General features: G+C 38.9%; 1 protein-coding gene across 1 annotated transcript in view; it reads left to right on the top strand.

Annotated features, from left to right (window-relative positions):
• LRCH1 (leucine rich repeats and calponin homology domain containing 1) overlaps positions 1–18,864 on the top strand; it is a 114,076-nt gene continuing 95,212 nt past the window's right edge. Inside the window, exon 1 of the mRNA XM_063392115.1 lies at positions 1–451. Within this exon, the coding sequence (XP_063248185.1) occupies positions 214–451 (238 nt within the window). The 5' untranslated portion in view covers positions 1–213. The remainder of the gene's footprint in view (positions 452–18,864) is intronic.

Here is an 18,864-nt window from a genome sequence, read left to right as displayed (position 1 = left end):
CCGCCGCTAGGGGGCGCCGCGGCGGGGAGCGGTGCCGGGAGGGGCGGAGCATGCGCAGTGGGCGCGCCTCGCCCGGGCCGCGCGCCTCCGCCCCCTGGCCGCGCCGCCGCCGCCGCGAGCGGGAGGAGGAGGAGGAGGAAGGAGGGAGGGAGAGAAGAAGGGAGGGAGGCAGGTCCGGCGGCCCTCTCGGGTACCCCCAGCGGCGAGGGAAAGATGGCGACGCTGGGAGGCGAGTCGCAGCCCTTCCCCTCTGCTGCTCTGGCGGCGGCGGCCGGGGTGGGCGGCGGCGGCGGGGCGCTGGGTCTGCAGGCGCCGCTGAACCGCGGGCTGGAGCGGGCGCTGGAGGAGGCGGCGCACTCCGGGGGGCTCAACCTGAGCGGCAGGAAGCTGAAGGAGTTTCCGCGCAGCGCTGCCGCCCACAGCCACGACCTCTCCGACACGGTGCGGGCAGGTGAGCCCGGGCGAGGGCCGGGGGCGGCCGGGGAGCGCGGACGGTGGGTTCGGTGAACCGGCCGGGACCCCCTTCCCGCCCCCCCGGGCACATTGGTGCCCCCCAGCCTCCCTGTGAGGCGAACACCCACTCCCCACCCTTTCGTTCGCCTTCCCCCGGGGCCCGTCCCCGCACGGAAGCCGAGCCCACCCCCATCTCTCCGTGGACCCTATGCTTTCCTTATTCCCCCCGCCTTGGTGTATGAGGTAGGTGTTTGCTTCCATATGGCTGGATCTGTGCACGCTCCCCTCCATCCCCCCGCTCGGCGTTTGGTGAGGCAGAGCTGCCTCTCCCGTGGCACGCTGGGGAATGTGTGGGGAATTCTTGCTCGCACCTGTCCTCTTCTCCCTCTGGGGAATGTGCGTCTCTGTGCCACCCTTCCCCGACTGCTGAGGTTTGCGGTGGCAGCCAGCCCACCTTTGATTCAGCCGCGGGAGGAATGCACACACGGTGCCAGAGTGCATACCTGCTGCTTCTGTGCTGCTGCTCGTGGGTGAACCCACCTGGCACGGCGGGGATGCGAGTCAGTACGTAACCACATTGGGACACTCGTGTGCCTCTCTACGTGTCACCTATTTGCATGCCATAGGTGGAGACATGTCCACAGGAAGACTGTTTGCTGTGCAGGTGCCACAGGGAGCATGCTACCTCTCACAAATGTCAATTGATCAGGACTGGGGTTGTCATCCTCATGTAGTGTCCTTACAGTCATGCAGCCACAAGTGCCAGCTCTATGTAATGCTATCTTCCAGGGCAAATGTAGGGAGAAATCGCTGTCTTTATAGGCACTGTATGTATTCTACACTGGGGGACACCATCATTACATAAATCTGTGGAAGGGACAGGCCTGACAACCCTGCAGGCAGGAGTGATGAGGGGACAGGTATTCAGTTTGTGTTAACGTGCCCTCACACCTTTCTTCTGACATGAAAAATGTGCACTTACTTCTCATCTAGGGAGGCAAATCCACCTCAAAGGATCATACCAGTTTTCCTGCCCCTCTTTATCCCAGGTGATGGAACCTAATCCCTTCTTTACATGGTGTCACTAGGAATGGTGCAAACCCATATTAGAAGAATATATTAATGTATTGCTAAGGTCTTCAGTGTACGGCCTCCACATGGCCTTGTGTCCCCATTTGCCTGCTGGAGATAGTTGTGTTGTGGCAGCAGAGCAGGAGACGTGTAGTCACTTGTTCTTGTCCCACAAAACAGCAGGTGCTATACCTGCATGCAGACGTGTGATAACATGAATCTAAGTTCTCAGCTCTTCCTGCACATGAGGGCATTTATGCCTTCCTGTATGTGGAGACACATGTGCTGCCTGCCTGTTGTCTCTGTCCCGCACTTAGTGCCTCAGAGGTGTGGTAGGTGTCACCTGTTATTGTCGTTTAACTTTGTTACTTGATGGCTGTTGCTGAGTGGATTTCACATTGGTCTGTGCGAGCACCTGTATCATCATATCAATTAAAAAAAAAAGCTAAGGAAGCTTGATGAATGAAACTACCATAAATTGATAGCATGAATTACCATACTAACCATTAGCTGACTCAGTAGCAGATATGAAAGGGATAGGCATGGTAGGGAAACTGTATGCAGTTAGAAGAATGACTTTCAGCTTGTCATCCCAAGAAAGGCATTTTTTAATCTCATTTATGTTTTATCTCATTTATTTTTTAAAGCTGAAGTCTAGCAGACATGCCACAGTACGAGATAAATAGTTTGGAAATCCAGAAATTGCACTTGTTTAGTTTGACCTAGGATTGAACCAAACTGTTGGAAAACCAAATTGTGTACTGAGGAGGTTATATACTGGGAAGAAAATTGTTTGATTGGTAGTGATTGCATGTTAGTATTTGTGTATTGTGTAAGTATGTGCTGTACAGGCATGAGCTGTGTGTAGTGTGTATAGGTAGCACCTGCTTGTTACATGCTTGTTTGTTCTACTGATTTTTCTAGGAAAAAGGTACTCTTTATATTCAAGCATTATTGTGCTTTTGTCAGAGTTCACATGGAAAACATTCAATATGAAATTGAATGTAGAATTGTGTTTTCATTCTCTTTCTGTTTGATATAAACAGCAGTTTAGGTCAACCCATATCTTAATGTTGTGACAAGAGTAGCTCTTTTATCATCATCCCTTTTTAGAAGAACAGTGTGTTAATCTATAGTTGCTTTAAGGTTTTGTTTGTAAGAGATTGTTGTAACTGTTTGATGGGAACTGCCTTGAAAGTTGTATATTGATATATTTCAAAATTCCATGTTTTTTAAAATTAGTTACATTACATAAGAAATATATAAACAGAAGAGATGCTTAGCTTAAGGCCAGATTTCTGAAACTCTTGATGGGAATTTTCTCTCCTGCTTCCTCTCCATAAATGTGCATAGTATAAAATTTCCTTGTACTATTTGGAATAGATCCTTGAAATGAGTGACTTATAGTTTTGGATCTGATGTGCTGACATGTCTCTGAAGTCCTGAAACACTGGTTATTGGGATAGGGGTAGCCTTTCACTGTTTTTTTAAGGGGAGAAGGGGATTGCCAGTCTCACTGAAAAATGAAGACACTCCTTGATGTAGAGGAGATTAGTGAGGGGGGTTGAGTTTAGAGGTCTGAGGAACAGGGAATTTCCAGAAAACTAAAACCGTGTCTGCATTTGACAGTGCTTTAGTATTACAGACTGAAAATGATAGTCCACAGCTACTCTCAAATAAAATATTACCAAACTTGTTTTGTAGAAAGGTTCTGAGTGCTTTTTGTAGGTCCAAGGAAGAAAAAAGTGATCGACTTTACCTTCTCTGTTCATGCATTTATTTTTTTCCTGAAGTTAGAAGTCAGATTTTATGTAGCAGTTGATGCACTAATGAAAGGGATGTGGCTTGTTTGCCTTGTTTCCCAGCAGCTGGGATGGGATAGTTTGATTTTTCTAGTTCTTACTGCAGCTGCATTCTGTAGTAACTACAGAGGCTGAACTGTACTTGTCACTTTCTATTCCTGTGGCTCCTTGTTATGTTTTTTCTTCTGTGACTTTTCTTTGCATTAAATACATCTTGGTTACAGAAATGCCATAGAGCATTTCTTCCTCAATCTTTGAGAGTTCTGCTCAAGTGTTGACTGATCTGGTCAATGGAACTTTCAGGCAGTATCTCTGCACACAGAATGGAGTTTTCATGGTGTTCAGTACTGTTAGAAGAAAATAAACCACTATGTAAAGTGTCTTGAGTTTAGTCAGATGTTTTAAACCACATCAGTGTGGATGCAATGCAAAAACCATTTCAAAAATAATAAATGCTATTCTTATCACTTTTATTACAGGCTGGGTTATGCAGAAGGCAGTGGCACAGTAATCACATAGTTCTTAAGTAATAACATGCAATTATATTCCTCCAAACCACTGGGAATGCTGGAAGCATGTTACTTTATGAAAGAGCAGGCAAAGGCCCTAAAGATGTAACTGTGGCTGCCTGTTGTATTACTCCAGCCTCTTTCTGTGGGCTTTGATTTTGTGAAGACAGATCCCCTGAACCTTTTCTGGTCAATACCTAATTCATCCATTTCTATTGGGTGAGTTAGGCACATGAGGAGGGATTACTTGCTGCTGCTGGTAGTGATCTGGCCGAGAAGAAAATAATCCAGCCTGTAATTTAAAGAATTTATTAGAAAATAAATTACAAATTGAAGAATTTGATTGCTACTTTGGACAGTATGAAATTGTGGAAGGAATGTGTTGGGGTTTTTTTTGTTTGTTTGTTTGTTTTTTTGGTTTTTTTTTTGTGCAAGAGAATGCTCTTTTGATAAAAGAGCTCCTACCTGCTGTTTTTAAAGTGCTTCTAAGTGGACTGTACTTGTCAGACAGTGCTGTGTTGAAGATTTCTTTGCCTGGCAGCATCTTTGAAATAGATTTTTGACTGTATAACTATGGTTTTGCTTTCAGGGTGGTTGAAAAATCACAGTATCACTGTGAGCGTTGATGCTGGTTCAGGTGAAATATGTTCCCTTCATTCCTCTTTGCTGATAGTAACAACAGTAGTATTTCTTGTCCCCCCCTCTCTTTTTAAAAAATTAAATATGATGGGCATGGGGCTCAGAGCAACCTTATCTAGTCAAAGATGTTGCTGCTCCATGCAGGGGAGTTGAGCTAGATGACATTTAAAGGTTTAATCCAACCTAGACCATTCTATGATTCTGTGTACGTTAGATTGCCATAATTTATTCTTACTTATTTTTTCCACCTGCACTATTCATGTAATTCTTCCTTCACATCTGAGAATTGTCCTAGTTACAGCAGTAGATGTGCAGTTGGATCCACCTCTTCTAAGTGCAGCTTGTACTGAGCAGGATGTCACACATCCAGACTGGTTTGTTTGTGCTACTGCACACTTCCAAATATCAAATATCACCACTATATGGACTCTGGTGTAGAATTTGATTGTTATTTGGCCACTAGAGAAAAAGACATTTGATATACCCCTCTCCTTTTAAGAATTCTCTGATAATTACTTTGAATAATTAATAATTTTGAATTCATATTTTCACTAAATTGTGAGGGCTTTTTTGGATAAGGCTAAGAGCCTTTATTTTGCTCATTTAATCTAAACTCATATCAATAAACAATGTCTTTATAAGACTAAAAAAAGAACAGAACTCTGTTTCTTTTTAATTTCAAAAGTCAGTCTCTTCCTACAACCTTGCTGTGTTTATTTGAAGATTTCTAACCTTACTTACTGGTTTTTTTACATAAATAATATCTTAAGTATATTAGGACAGGGAAAGAGAATAAATATGTTTCCTTATTATCACCAATGAATTGAATATTACCCTGCAGTCAAATCTTAGGAGATGTAATTCTTATGGCTAAAAAATGAAGATAAATCAATTTTGTATTCATTATTATGTATCCAGCAGTATATGTAATATTCTTATGTATTTAACAGTTTCTGATACCACCTGATCATGTGGGCTATTTGGATATCTCTGTTCCAACATATTCTAGCTTCTGTTTTTTACTCATAAGCAATGCTTTGGGAAAGAGCTTTATCAAACTAAAGAGTTCTTTTAGAGACACTGATGTGCATAGCAGCTTGTAACTGCAGAATACCATTTAAACCCTCTTGGCCCTTTTATTCTTCCTGAAGCTTGACTATATCCTTGCTTGTGGATCTTATAAATGTCAAGGCTATTGACCTCTATTGAAAAGAGTCTATTAGTTCTCTTGCTGTAAAGTCTAGTCAGTGGTGCTTTTGAAAGTTACCTCTTTTGTCTGGAGATTTATGCCCCCATAGCTGAAATGTAGCCAGTGACTGCAGGTGCTGTTAGACTCTCCTCAGCACAAAATAAAGTGAATTAGCTCAGAGTGTCTTTGTTGCATGGAACAAATTATGAGTACACAATTGTCTGGTTACTGTTTCATAATGTGGCTTGAACAGATTAATGGCTTTCTACCACTGACTCTTTGTGTGTGTCTTTCCCCTGTGTTTGTTTTTTTCTTTTTGACTTGCTTTGTGCAGAGGCTTCAAAACTAGTGCATGGGCTAAGAGGTAGGAGAGATGCCAGCCTAAAAACGACTGGGTGGAAGGAAAGGTGAAACCCCTCCATTTCAGCAGGAGTAGGCTCTTCTGCAGATTGAACCTTTACCACCAAAGTGAGCATCCCCTTTAGGGTGGCAGTTTTTTAAGCGGCTCTGCCTAGAAATGCCATGTTTGGATGTGCATGTAAATGAATAAAAGCTGAAGGCTTTTGTAGAAATATTGTCACTTTGTGCATCCTTGGCCAATCTGCTTGGAAAAGACTGACTTAGAGCTCCACAAGTGCTGTTACGAAAGTTAAGGTACAACAGGTTCCCTTTCAAATGCTTTTAGACAAGCAGTTTTGCAGATCCATTCACCTGTGATCACTGTCCTGGTGGGAGGTAGAAGCCAAATATCCCTGCACTGTTTGTGAGCCTCCTTTTAGTCCTTCCCTGGTCTGTTTCTGTTGTGTCTTCATCAAAAAAGGCATCTTAGTTTAGACATCTCTTAAACAGGAGAGACTATGAGTCTTAACACAGTTACTATACACAGAGTTTCGAAAACACTGAATACTTGTGTGAGGGGAAGAGCCTGAGGCAGAATGAAGTATGATAAAGTAAAATGAATATTTGCACAGTTGAGCTGTGTCTTGGAAGAGGCCAAATGCCAATGCAATATAGATTTGAACTAGGAAATACATAAAAAGAAGATACTATTAAAGGCAGAAGTGTCCTAGAGAATGAAAACTTATCAACTATTGAAAGAAAGTGCATGAAGTCAAAGAAGGGAAATGCTTGGATAATGGATATTGTGGTATGGTGTATGGTAATGGCTTGGGATAATTCTCTGAAATCTGTATAACTGAGGAAAAATGCCAGTTATGTTCATAATGATCAGTACTGTGTGCATAGAGAATCAGATAAATGTGAAGAAAATTGTTTGGCTCCAAGATACATGACATTTACAGACTTTGCTACAAATAGTTTCAAATTCATACTTCAAAATACTAACTGTTGAATTTAGAGTATGGGAAGCTTAGCATCCATTTGTCTGCACAAGGAGAACTGTTTTTGCTGCTTGCAGAGTTGCAAGAGCAACCAAGACGGAGAGACTGACATTTTGTGTATCAGAATGACCATTCTAGGAAGGATGAGTGTTGCCGGAGATCAGCCGGAGTCAAGACAGCACTCAGTATGAGTTAGAAATCTTGCTCCTTTATTCAGCTATTTGACATACATTTGTACTGTGCTGAGCATATCATGCACCCAACTCTGAACACCATTGGTTAAACCACAGTGTTCAGCATCCTTGCAGTATACATGATTGGCTTAGAAGCTCTGTCCATGTGGCTGGATGCTGGGAGCCTTCTCCAAATTATGGGCAGTGCACCCTGTCTAGCATCCTGTTATGGCTATTGCTCCAAACTTTACTTCATCCTTATCCCATCTAAGGAACAGTGCAAGGACATTTCGGCTTCTACTCATCCTTTAGGCTAAAAGCAGGATTGTGCACTGTCCCTGCTCTTCCAGCATCTACAGGTGAGTAACTTCTCCAGGCCCACAGGCTGACTGCTCATCACTCTGCCTGCTGTGTTCTTGCTGACTGTTAGTAAGGATTTACGAGGTTTGTGAATGTTCCCAAGCTAGTTGGATTGCTAATTCACAGTAAGAATCAATATGATTTAAATGATTGAAATGGCCCTTCCTAAACCAGAGATATCTTAAACTTGTTCTGCTGAGGCCAGAATTATGGAAAGTGTACCCATTTATTGTCCTCTGATGTGTAAAACTGAAAGAGCCAGAAATGTTACCCCTGTGTTCAGTGAGCAGATCGCTGTCAAAACTGGAAACGGGTGTTACATCTCCTGACTTCTGACAGCTCTCTGCTGACCATGTTGTGCAAGGCATTATACACACATCAGGGCAGTTCTTTGGAATGGTACTGAGGAGTTAAGCTTCTGGAAGAGTAATTCCTTTCTGCTAAATTTGTGCATAGATGTGTCTTTGTGGGAGGAGTTCATTTATGAAATTCTAATATGCTTTTCCCCGAGTGTCTTTCTCTAAGGGTGTCTTGCTGGCCAGCTTTTTATTCTTTTTTTTCCTTGTATGGTGCAGAACACCCTAACGCCTGTAAACCTCCTAACTATTTAAAAATAGAAATAACAATAACAGTCTTCTGTCCTCCTATCCCAGGCTGTAGGAGAAATATTCTTAAAGGAAAAAACAAAAAGTCAAAACTTGTGAGACGATGATCGTGGCAGAGCCAAGTAGGGGTTAGTTTTGCACTTAATTTGGAGCCTGAGGTTTGCATTTGCTTTTGAAGCTGCATGAAGTGTTTCATGTTCATGCAGCTTGAGCTTGTGTGGATTTAGTTAAAAGCTAGCTGATAAGTTCATGATGGTTATGTGAGGTAGTTCTTCTAGGATTAGTTAGAGAAATTACTGGAGGTTTTAAATATCAGAATAGAGTTCTTGGTCTTTATGAGAAGCAGAACAAGGGCAGAACAGCTGAGCGCCATGTTAGCAGTGACCTGTGTGCTGAATGGATAAGGTTTTAATGTTGATTTTCTGTAGATGGGTGATTTTATTCCTTGGTGCAAAGTGCAGTAGTTGCAGTATTTTTATTTTCTTTCAGGACTGTGGTGCTTTAAAATACTAGATTAGTAACAGATTTAATTTCTAGGTTTTAGATTTAACTATATAAACTAGGTGTATTCTGTTATTGTAGCCTGATAAATACTTGTCTCTGGTAGGAGGTGACATTGGTGGAGCAGTTGGCATTAATATGTGTGTGGAGGATTTAAGGCAAATAATTTTTTGAATTAAAAAAATAAAATTCAGCCAAGTACATTTTGGAAGTATATTGAAACATACCATGTGACTTGATTTTTTTTTAATACTGTAAAGAATACTAAAATACTACTGTAACACTAGTTTATATTCTAAAGTAGTATGTTTCAAAAGTAGCAATGTGACTGCAAATGACACTTTCACTTCAATTTACTGTGTGTGAACAGACATGAGGTTTTTTAGCATCCAAAATCTGCATCTTTGGTTGTGCTATTTGAAGGGACACCTCTCCTCTGTAGCATTACATTAGACAGGCAAAAAGTAAAAATCAAAGATAAATAACATGGAGGAAAAAACCCACCACATTTAACTGTGAAGAGAAAAGCATGAGTAAGGAGCTGGATCTGTTGTTTGGTGAACAGAAAGAAACAGGTTCATAAAATGTGTGTGCAAAGATAAATCACTGGAACTGATGGAGAAGTTTTGTGAAATGGGATAGGAAAAGAAAATTGAATTGGAGATCAAGCCAAGGAAAGAAGTGGAGCAGAGTATACCCTTGGATAATCTTTACAGGGTAAGGCAAGATAGCTAAAATGCAAGTGCAGTAGTTTATGTATAATAAGAATCTTATGTCAGATTTTAAAGACAATGAAATTGTTATCACGGTCAGCAAAGCTTTTATTATTAAAATGACCTTTGGTACTATTTGAACTTTTAACTATTTAAAAACTTAGTGGTAGGAGATGTAGGGATTATTGAACTGTAGTCAGGTAGTATCATTTCTGCTGTTATATTACTGTATTTTGAGAATAGTGAGGCTTAGCTGAATTGATTCAATTCAGTCTTTTTAAGGCAGGGCAAGGCTATTAACAACAAAGCTGTCTATTCAGTGGGGAAGGAGGAAGAACATAGTGTCATTCATATGCTATAATAAATTAAATAATTAATTAAAAAAAGCAGACAGATATGAAGATTTCTGGAATAGGTGTCTGGTCAAAGCTGAAAAGAGCTTTCTCAGCAGCTGGGGCAGCACAAGGATGCCCTGGTTACTAAATACAGCTGTGATTGATCAAGGGGAACAACTTAACCCGGAGTTTCCCATGCTCATTTTATGCTGTGTTGCTAGGGCGTCTTGTTTGCTTGTTTTGTTGTTGTTTCTTGAGTTCGTCTCAGTTCAAGAAAACTGTCCTTTTGCCTTTCACTTTGCACAGTGTAGTTTCCCTGCTTGGTAAGTTTTGTCTGTGATTGCCTTTCCAGTGTTTGAATTCCAGTCTGGCTGGATGCCTACTCCTTGCTTGTGTTCCACTTAGCAGCCGTTCAGATTGCCTTGTGTTACTGACTTGGTTTTTTCCTCACTCACACATGTCTTGTCATTTACAAGGTTTGCTAGACATGGTATTTTATTTCCTTCTGCTTACTAATGTGTTTGAAGGAAGATGTATGACCAAGCATATTCTTGTGCCATCCGAAATGTTTCCATTCTTTCTTATTTTGAGACCCATCAGTACCAGTTCCTTCTAGTTTCTATACAACATCAATATGATGATGTAGCTTCTTAGTCGTAATGTGCAGAAATTAAGACTGATTTACTGAATTGTAGCCATGTTGTTATAGATGTTTCCATTCACTGTATGAACTTCCAAATGTGATGGAAAACTATTATGTTAATTTGGCAATGTGTAGTTTTATATGTTATTTTTCTGAGGTTTTATTTGTGGGGACAAAAAAAGCTGCACAGTCTAAAATTGTTTTTCATTTAAAAAAAGGCAAGTTTCTCCCCAATCTTCAGAACTATTTTCTTTTTTTTTTCCATGTGCTGTCTCAAATTCACCATAAAATTTGAAGATAATCTGGCAGACTCCCCACAAAAGATCTTTCATGCAAGTGGTGTGGATCTTGTGATTTGAAGGAAAATATGAACTACTTTAAAATAACCAGTAACTTCAGTTTGCTAACATTTTTGTAAGGGAATTTAGACATACGACACTGTCATGGTATAGACCATGAGACACTTTTGTATCATGGAATTGCTGCTATTAGTGCTCTGCTTAAGTGTGCTGAGTGTGACTTTGACATTCAGCCAACCAGTCAGGAACTTCTAAGTGTAGAGAAAGCAGTCTTTTGAATTTTGTGTAATTTGAAAGCCTTTTAAGTAATTATATTGATTGTTAGTGTAATGACTTTAAGAGCTTAAGTCTTTAGGTCATTAATATAATGACTTTAAGGTTTCTACTTTTGGTTGTTCCCAGCACAGATCTTGCTCTATGTTTGCATTGAAAAATTACTGTGCAAACTTTGCTCTGTGAGTTATTTCATTGTTCTGTAATGATGCAGGTTTTCCCTGGTTGTATAGATTGGAATAATTGAGAAGCAGTATTTTGAATGGCTTAATACATTATCTCAGAACCAACCAGAAGCAAACTGTGAATGGAATCCAAGTTTGGTTCTCTGGTATTTTTGAGGGAATTTTTTTTGTATTTTTTTAACTGTCAGTGTATGGTATCTTGAAGAATGGATGCTGAGGCATTTGAATTAATTTTGTTCTGGAAGATGTGGGGATAGCAGTAAAGCTTCCATTAAGGTCTTAAGTCCTGGTAGTGGTTTTAAATATATTAACACAATGCAGAAACTCATTTTATTAGTAGCATCTGACACAGACATACAACTCAGAAATCGTCTCAAAAAGAGAATCAAGTAATATGAAAGAGTAGAAACTTTACACAATTAAAAAAAAAATCAGTATTTTGGCAAGAAGTGCTATACTCCTTCTGCCAGTTTTCATATCTTTGTACATTTGGCTTCCTAGAGAACTGAAAAGGTTATTTTTGGCCAAGTGCCCTGGGCTAAAAATGGCTTCTGGAATCTCATAGCTCCGTTTGGTGTTGAGCAGTTCTGTGTCGTAGTAACAGAGCTGCAGTAATTGCTAGTCTCACTGAAGCATTTTAGTTATGCACTTAAATGTTAAGCTGTGGGAGATGTGGCTCTGGGATCCCTCCAGCATCCCATTTATCAGAAAAATTTCAGCCTTGTTTATCTATGAGGCATTGGTAGCCCAAAGAAAAAGAGGCTTTTCTACAAGTATTTGTTAAAGGGAAGTAAGAGACAGTGTAAGGTCTAGCCTCTATGGGGAAAGGCTTTAAAATGAAGGAATAAATCAGGGTTTTTCTGTGGGAACAGTGAAACTCAAGCATTGCAGTTGAGACTGTACATGTAGGCAATAGAAGGAGTCTGTGAAGTTTCCTTCTGTTTCTATCCAGTGCTGCAGGGTTTACCTTTAAAAGGGAAAAAAATCCACCCCAAACCTAACACTGCCCTCCCCCAAGAAACAATGTACCAGTTACTACATATGAATGTGTGCTTTTTGGATAGAGTTTTAAACCATGAGTTTGAAATAGTCAGAATAGTGAAAAGGCAGTCAAATCTGAAAAATCTTATACCAATAAAAAGTCTGAAAACTTGCGAAAAAAGCTGGAGGTTGCTTCCCTCTATGTGCCTCACAAATCTGTTAGCTTTTCTCCCAATTTTTGTATTGGACTAAATAGGAATAATGCACGGTGTTGCAGGAAAGTAAAGTTTTCAGGACTTTATAGAATAGAACATTCTATAGAATAGAATAGAATTCATTTAAAAAACCACTTTTTTCTTCTTATGTGTGAAGTCAACATGGACAAATTCTGCATGAGAGTCAGTTTTTTTAGACATAGCTTGTAAATATAACTCTCATTTTAAAATCATCCAAGAAATCAGTATTGTTTTTTTTGTGTTCTAACTTTGCAATGTAAGGCTTTAACACAGTAATCTGGAAATATGACCAAAATAAAATGAGTTCTGATCAAATTTGTGATCACACAAATTTGAGATGATTGGTCTAGTGAATGGCTTTTCAAAGACAGTTATCAGATTTTTGTTACGTGGTGCTAAGGCTCTAAAATGAAGAAATAAACCATGATATTGGTATGGGGGTAGTGAAGCACGAGCATCTCAGAGAACGGTCTACCTCTAAAATTACAGTTTCTAAAATACAAATCCTCTTGTTCTAAACAATTTATGAAAAAGACTAATTCCAGATCATATAATACTTGTGCTCAGAAAGCTTGAATTTTGCTTACTGGACTAAGCAAAAACCTTGCCAGTTTTCCTAAATACAGGTGTCCCTGTAAAACAGAATCTTTTGTTTTGTGTTTTGATGGCTACGTGGTACATGCTGGTTACATTTCTTGCTTGTAGCCTCCAGCTAAATAGTTTTATAGAATGTTTGCTATTTTTAAAAGGTTTTTTTGTTAAGGTACTTACTGAAGATAAATCACATTCTTGGTTAACAATATTTGAAGGAATTAGTCTGTGTCTAAAATTTTTTCTTCTTTGTCTTTTAACAAAACCGTCTTGTTTTTCAATGGTCTCATCATAGAAATAAAAATATTTGCAGTCAGGAGGTATTCTGCTTGTAATCGATTCAGCTTGGAAAAAAGCAAGTATTGCTTGTGCCCAATCTTAGTGCATTTGCATTATGTCATTGTGAGTGTTAAATATATTGAGTGTATTGTATATATTAAAATATTTCACCCACTCCACTTAATGCATGATAGAGTTCTACTTTTTCATATGTTTCTAAAGCCTTCCTTGGTGCATGAAATAGTGAGGGCATGAGGATAACATAATGAATATGTGTGAAAAAACAGAACATAGGGAGAAATAGATTACTTTATTGATAATTATTATGGTTAAGTTATCAAATTAAGGTTATGTGAAATTGCTTTTCCTGTGAAAATCATTGGGAAGCAGTCTTGCAACAAAGAAAATGGAGAGGGTAGTAAGCTGCCAGGGCTTCTTGCTCTATTAACAGAAGCTGCTTGCTTTTAGAGAAGTTTCTCTAATACTCAGAGTATTTAGTCATTCCTGTTGTTCTTTACCAGGTGTTTCACCTTACTTTGTGCTGTTATTCACATTCTGATGCTAGTGAACTATCCTTGCTGAAACATGTTGAAGCGATTGATTTGTCTTAATAAAAGAGACTTTTGTGTTGATACAGTTTGTCCCTCTGCCTAATGCTGGCCATCAATTTCCCTTAGTCTGTGTATCTAGATCAGAAATCTATGGCTCATGTGTACTGTCTCAATTTTAAAGTATGCCAGTGATAATAGTATGATTGATTGTATATTTCCTTTGGAAACAAAAAAATAGATTACAGAGCAGTTTTGTATTTTAGCTTCAACTTCTGGTCATTTATTATTTTTTCTTCACTAGATCAGCTAATCCGCTGTAGCAGAAATTTACTCTTTGGCGGTTGTTTATACATTATTTTTTAATCTTGTATTTAATGAACTAGATATTTGATTAATGAGGGATAATTCCTATCACAGTAATTTAGGATGCCGCTGCAATTGTCCATCTAGCTTCCTGCTGAAAGCTACAGCCCATGTTAATGGGGTGACAACCTAAATGATGATGATGGTGGATTTAAACTACTAGTACAGGCTTGGAATTGTGTTGAGGAGCTGGCACGTGATTTCATCTGCTGTGCCTGGGCTTGGGGAGGAAACCACCCTCAGAGCAGGTTGGGGGACAGAGCTGGGGCTGCTCCTATCATACATTGCTCTACTAAATGTTGCAAGGGCTTGTGAGACAATCCTAAACAGATGAACCTTTGGTGTTCTGCTGTGAAAGATGATTTCAGATCCCAAATCTTACCGTTTCACAAAACCTTACAGGTTTTTGGGTGCCTTAACAGTTTTATTATCTTTTGTTTCGTTATTAACAACTGGACATAGCCACTTGTGAGTTGCTTTGTGAATACCTTCCTTGGGGTAATGTGTGTTCAGCTTATTTCTCAATAGTCACTATGAATGCACGCAAATTTCATTTTAGTAATTTGCACCTTAGATTTGGTGGGACTTCATGGTTGTAATTGTTCCAGGTTTATGCTGTCACTTGCCAAGACTGTGATTTTATGACTGCATTCTTTCTTGTTGTATTTTTATGTTTTCATATGACAGAGTTAAATATGACCTTGATTGTGTCTGACCAACCGTGTGCTCCAGGTCCCTGTGTGTCTATAACTTGGCCTTGCTGTTATTATAGCACCATTACCATCAGTCACTCGCAGATTTTATGAGCAATGGCTTTGTATTCTAGGGAGCAAAGTCTTGAAAATCCTGACTGATGCTGGGTTTTGGATAAATAAAACTGATTTCTTGTATGAGACACGTAATGATTTCCTTCAGGGTATTGTTTATTTTCTCTGCGTAGATATTGGATTAACATTCTACAACCACATCAAAATTACTGATGTTCAAGTGTGAGCAAATAAAAAATCTCTTCTAGTAGACAGTATATTCGTATGAAGTTGTAGAATATGATTTGTTTCAGTAGTGTACAAATCCTAGCTTATTACCATGTCTTTTTAAAGATATCAAAGTGGACTTTTCTCCTTGCACTAATTTTTCACTTGCATCTCCTTTCCTGTTTTGCTGTATGAATTAGGAACATAAAAAGGAAGGTTATATTGAGGAAGGTTTTAAATCAACATTTAAATCGATAGAGGTAAATCTTCTTTATAATTAAGAATTCCTCCCTGGATATCTGTCCTGGAATGGATTGCTTGACAATTCCATTTATAGAAACAGGATGTTTTGGTTTTACGAATGTGGATTTCTTGGGAACTCATTTGAGAAAGTGTTTGTCTGCCTCCACCCTTGGTGGAATGCAGATGACATCAGAATTTTTTATGTACTGGTGCTATGGATACAGCAAGCCCAGCTTTAGAAGTGTCAGTGACATCAAAGGAATTGCATTCTAAGCAGTCTTACTATTTAAGGTGAATTGGTGGTACTGATGTCCAGGTGATCAAATCTAAGGCAATAAAGATAGAGGAGTAAGTGGTGGATTTTTATCTATTCAATTTAAAATACTATAAATAATTGCAGTGTAGGTTCCAGATCATTTTGTTATCTAAAACATAACCCTTCAACTGCCTTTCTTGTATGGCAGAGCTGTGTTGTTCACTTGGTTTGGATTTCTTATATGTGTTTTTGTCTCACTTGTGATAATTTTGGTTCTATGGCATTTGAATTGTCCTTTTAAAACCTTTTGGTTAAAACCTAACTACAACTTCACAAAAACAGCTTCTTTAAGAGAATATTTGTTTGTAAATAAATGCTAAGTATCAGTGAAAATATGCAGTTAATTGAATAAAAACTGTATTCTAACTTTGTGTCTAAATTTTATAGGATAACTGTGAAGGAACCTAAGATGCTGATGAAGGGAACCCTGTAGGTCCTCTAGTCCAACAACCAGCGTAAATCTAAATCAAGTTTAAACTGTTCAATCTGTTCTTGTCTGCTGAAGCATATTTCGTTTAGCTGAGGCCTTCCCAAGTATCTTGAAATCCCAGGTATTCCTTCTGTTATGAATTCCCAGCATTTCTGTGGTTGAAAGAATACCCAAGGTGATTAGATTTGTTTTTACAACCTTGCTTTGCAGCTATGCAAAACACACTATTCAGACACCTTTTGTTTGCTGACGTATTTATTCACAGACCTACTTGTAGAGTTTTGTTCCAGTTGTGTATTGACATAAATTCTGACACGTTTTGCATCTATATTACCAAATGTAGACTCTTATTGTTAGTTTGTTAAGGAAATACTGAGGAGAGGACGTAGGTTAATGCATTTTGGAAGTGCTTTTAGAACACTTTAAAAGAGAATGTGGGGCAGTCTTAGTTTTAAGTCCTATTCTGTGTACGTTGGGGTTTCTCCATTAGAAAGATGTTCGTGAGGAGCTTGCAGCACTCAAGATTGGAGTTCCCAGTAAAAATACCCAGAGACACAGACTTGCTTATGTTGAGATAGTGTGGTTTTTTTCCTTTGAGTTCTGATGGCAGCTGTGGAATGCCTGTGTTTAGAATTACTAAACTGTTTAAAGTTGTATGGCAGTAAGTTTTACTTATTTGTACTGGGTTAAGCCCAGTAGGTAGCCAAGACCCACACAGCTGCTCACTCCCCCACAGTGCAACAGAGAAATGAGTCACAAGGGTTAAAAGTGCGGGTCGAGATAGTGAATTTTAATAGGTAAAGAAAAAGCTGCACATGCAAGCAAAGCAAAATAAGTTGTGGGTGGGTTTGTTTTGAAAATTTGGTATGCAAATGCAGGTAGCAAGGAACGTGGGCATGAGTGAAGTTACTGGCAAAATCCCTTCTGACTGATGTATGTGGGACTTTCCTTGTCCTAATGTTCTAAAACAAATAATACTTTGGACTAGGTTATAGTGGTGTAAGGAAGTTCACCAGTCTTCTTTCATCTGCATAAACCTCAGCACAGGCTTGTCCAGCCTCCTTTCTGGGCAAGGTCTGCTGTCATGCTGCTGTACTTAGTCTGCTCTCAGCATCTGAGTTTAGTTAATTCAGCAGGAATTTGTGGCTATCTGTGTCACCATGACTGTAATAGTCTGTAAATAATGTGACTATAGTGCAGTTAGGGCTGTTGGAATATGGTTATTCTTGTTCACTAGATAGTGTGTATGGTCTTGCATGTTATGCCTTGGTTTTCATTCTTTCTGCCTGTCTTGGGGAATCCCCAACAGCAGGAATGTAAACAATAAAATATTAGGAGGATTTGCTGTTATATTCCAGGACCTGAATGTTAGAAAATTATTTCTGATATTTGTGTTAACTGCCAATATATTTTCATTATATACAGTGTGTCTAATATATAACTTTATTAAAATATGGTTTTAAGATGTGAAAGGTCTCCTCCCACACAGATGGAGGAACAAAATTTGTGATACATGACAAATCACCTGAAACTGTAGTTTCTTTTAACTAGTTAAAAGAAACCTGTTTTTTCTGTATTTAATCAGATGAAAATCTGCAGGAGAACTCACCTGTGGCAAGATGATACCAGATTGCTTTCATGATTCAGCCTTGTTTTAGTGTGTAATGAAATGCACTGAGGACTGTTCTAGTCAGTCACTATTGTTATGCTGGATTTTTTTGTTTGATTTTTGGGGTCGTTATTTTGTACAATATTTTCTTGAAGAACAATGACATGTAATCAAATAATGTCTTAGAATGTTACTCTCACAAAACTCTCTTCCATTAATTAAATTTTCTACTTTGTAACATAGTTATTAATATGCTTCTTTCTCAAAACATTAAGGCAGCATTTAACAGTATTTATGAGTTGTTTTTTTAAAATTTATTCCCATAACAACCGTCAAGGGCTATAAACCTTCAGGACAGTAGATTTCAACTAGTGAGAATTTTTCTGTTATAACTGGAGAAGTTGACAAGGAATGGAGCAGGCAGCAGGTGGATTGGGAAGCAACACATTTCTAAATTTGTTTAAATATCAGCCCTCTGAATGCCTTCTTTTTAGTTTGGTTGTTGTTTTGGTTTTTGTGCTTTCTGTTACCTTTTATAGCTAAAGCTAAAGAAACAAGGAGTAACTTTTAGGCAAAATAGAAGCAAATAGAGTTATGGTTTTACTGTTTTAGGTGCATTGAATGTTTTTGAACTTGAGTGTGATTAAATCTGAAACTGTCTCCTGTATTGTTCTTGTAAACGTAATAATCTGTAAATTTTAAAGAAAAAGGAAGTACAGTGAATATAATAACTGAGCTTATATCCCACCATGCTGCATTTCTACAGTTCAATAGCATGAATGGTTTTTCTTTGGGGGATTGCTCTGTGTTCCTCAATTTTCATTTAAAATGCTTGTCAGTCAGTGTACCTGGCAGTAAATTAACTGGAGGAAGTTTAACTATAATATGGTTTGACTGTTTAATCTATAGAAATTTTAGAGACTTTCCACTGGATTTCTGCTGTGGTCAAAGGTAATTTTTTAGACTGCAGTTTTATTTTTTGTTGTTAAAGAAGCTTTGACTTCTGGTGTCATAAAACTGCAATGTAAACGCTGAGCTACCTTTGCACTTTTAGTCATTTTCATGCAGTTTGGAAAATTTGTAAGTTGTGTTATGAATTTATGGTTTTGCAAAGTGTGTTAGTAGCTAACTTGGAGTAGCAGAATGAATAGAGCTGTACTATATATGAGAGTAAATTGGCAATTCTGGATTTTAGGCTACC

Source organism: Prinia subflava, chromosome 3 (assembly GCF_021018805.1).
Source record: "Prinia subflava isolate CZ2003 ecotype Zambia chromosome 3, Cam_Psub_1.2, whole genome shotgun sequence".
NCBI lineage: Eukaryota > Metazoa > Chordata > Aves > Passeriformes > Cisticolidae > Prinia > Prinia subflava.
This window is presented reverse-complemented; position numbering and strand designations above follow the sequence as displayed.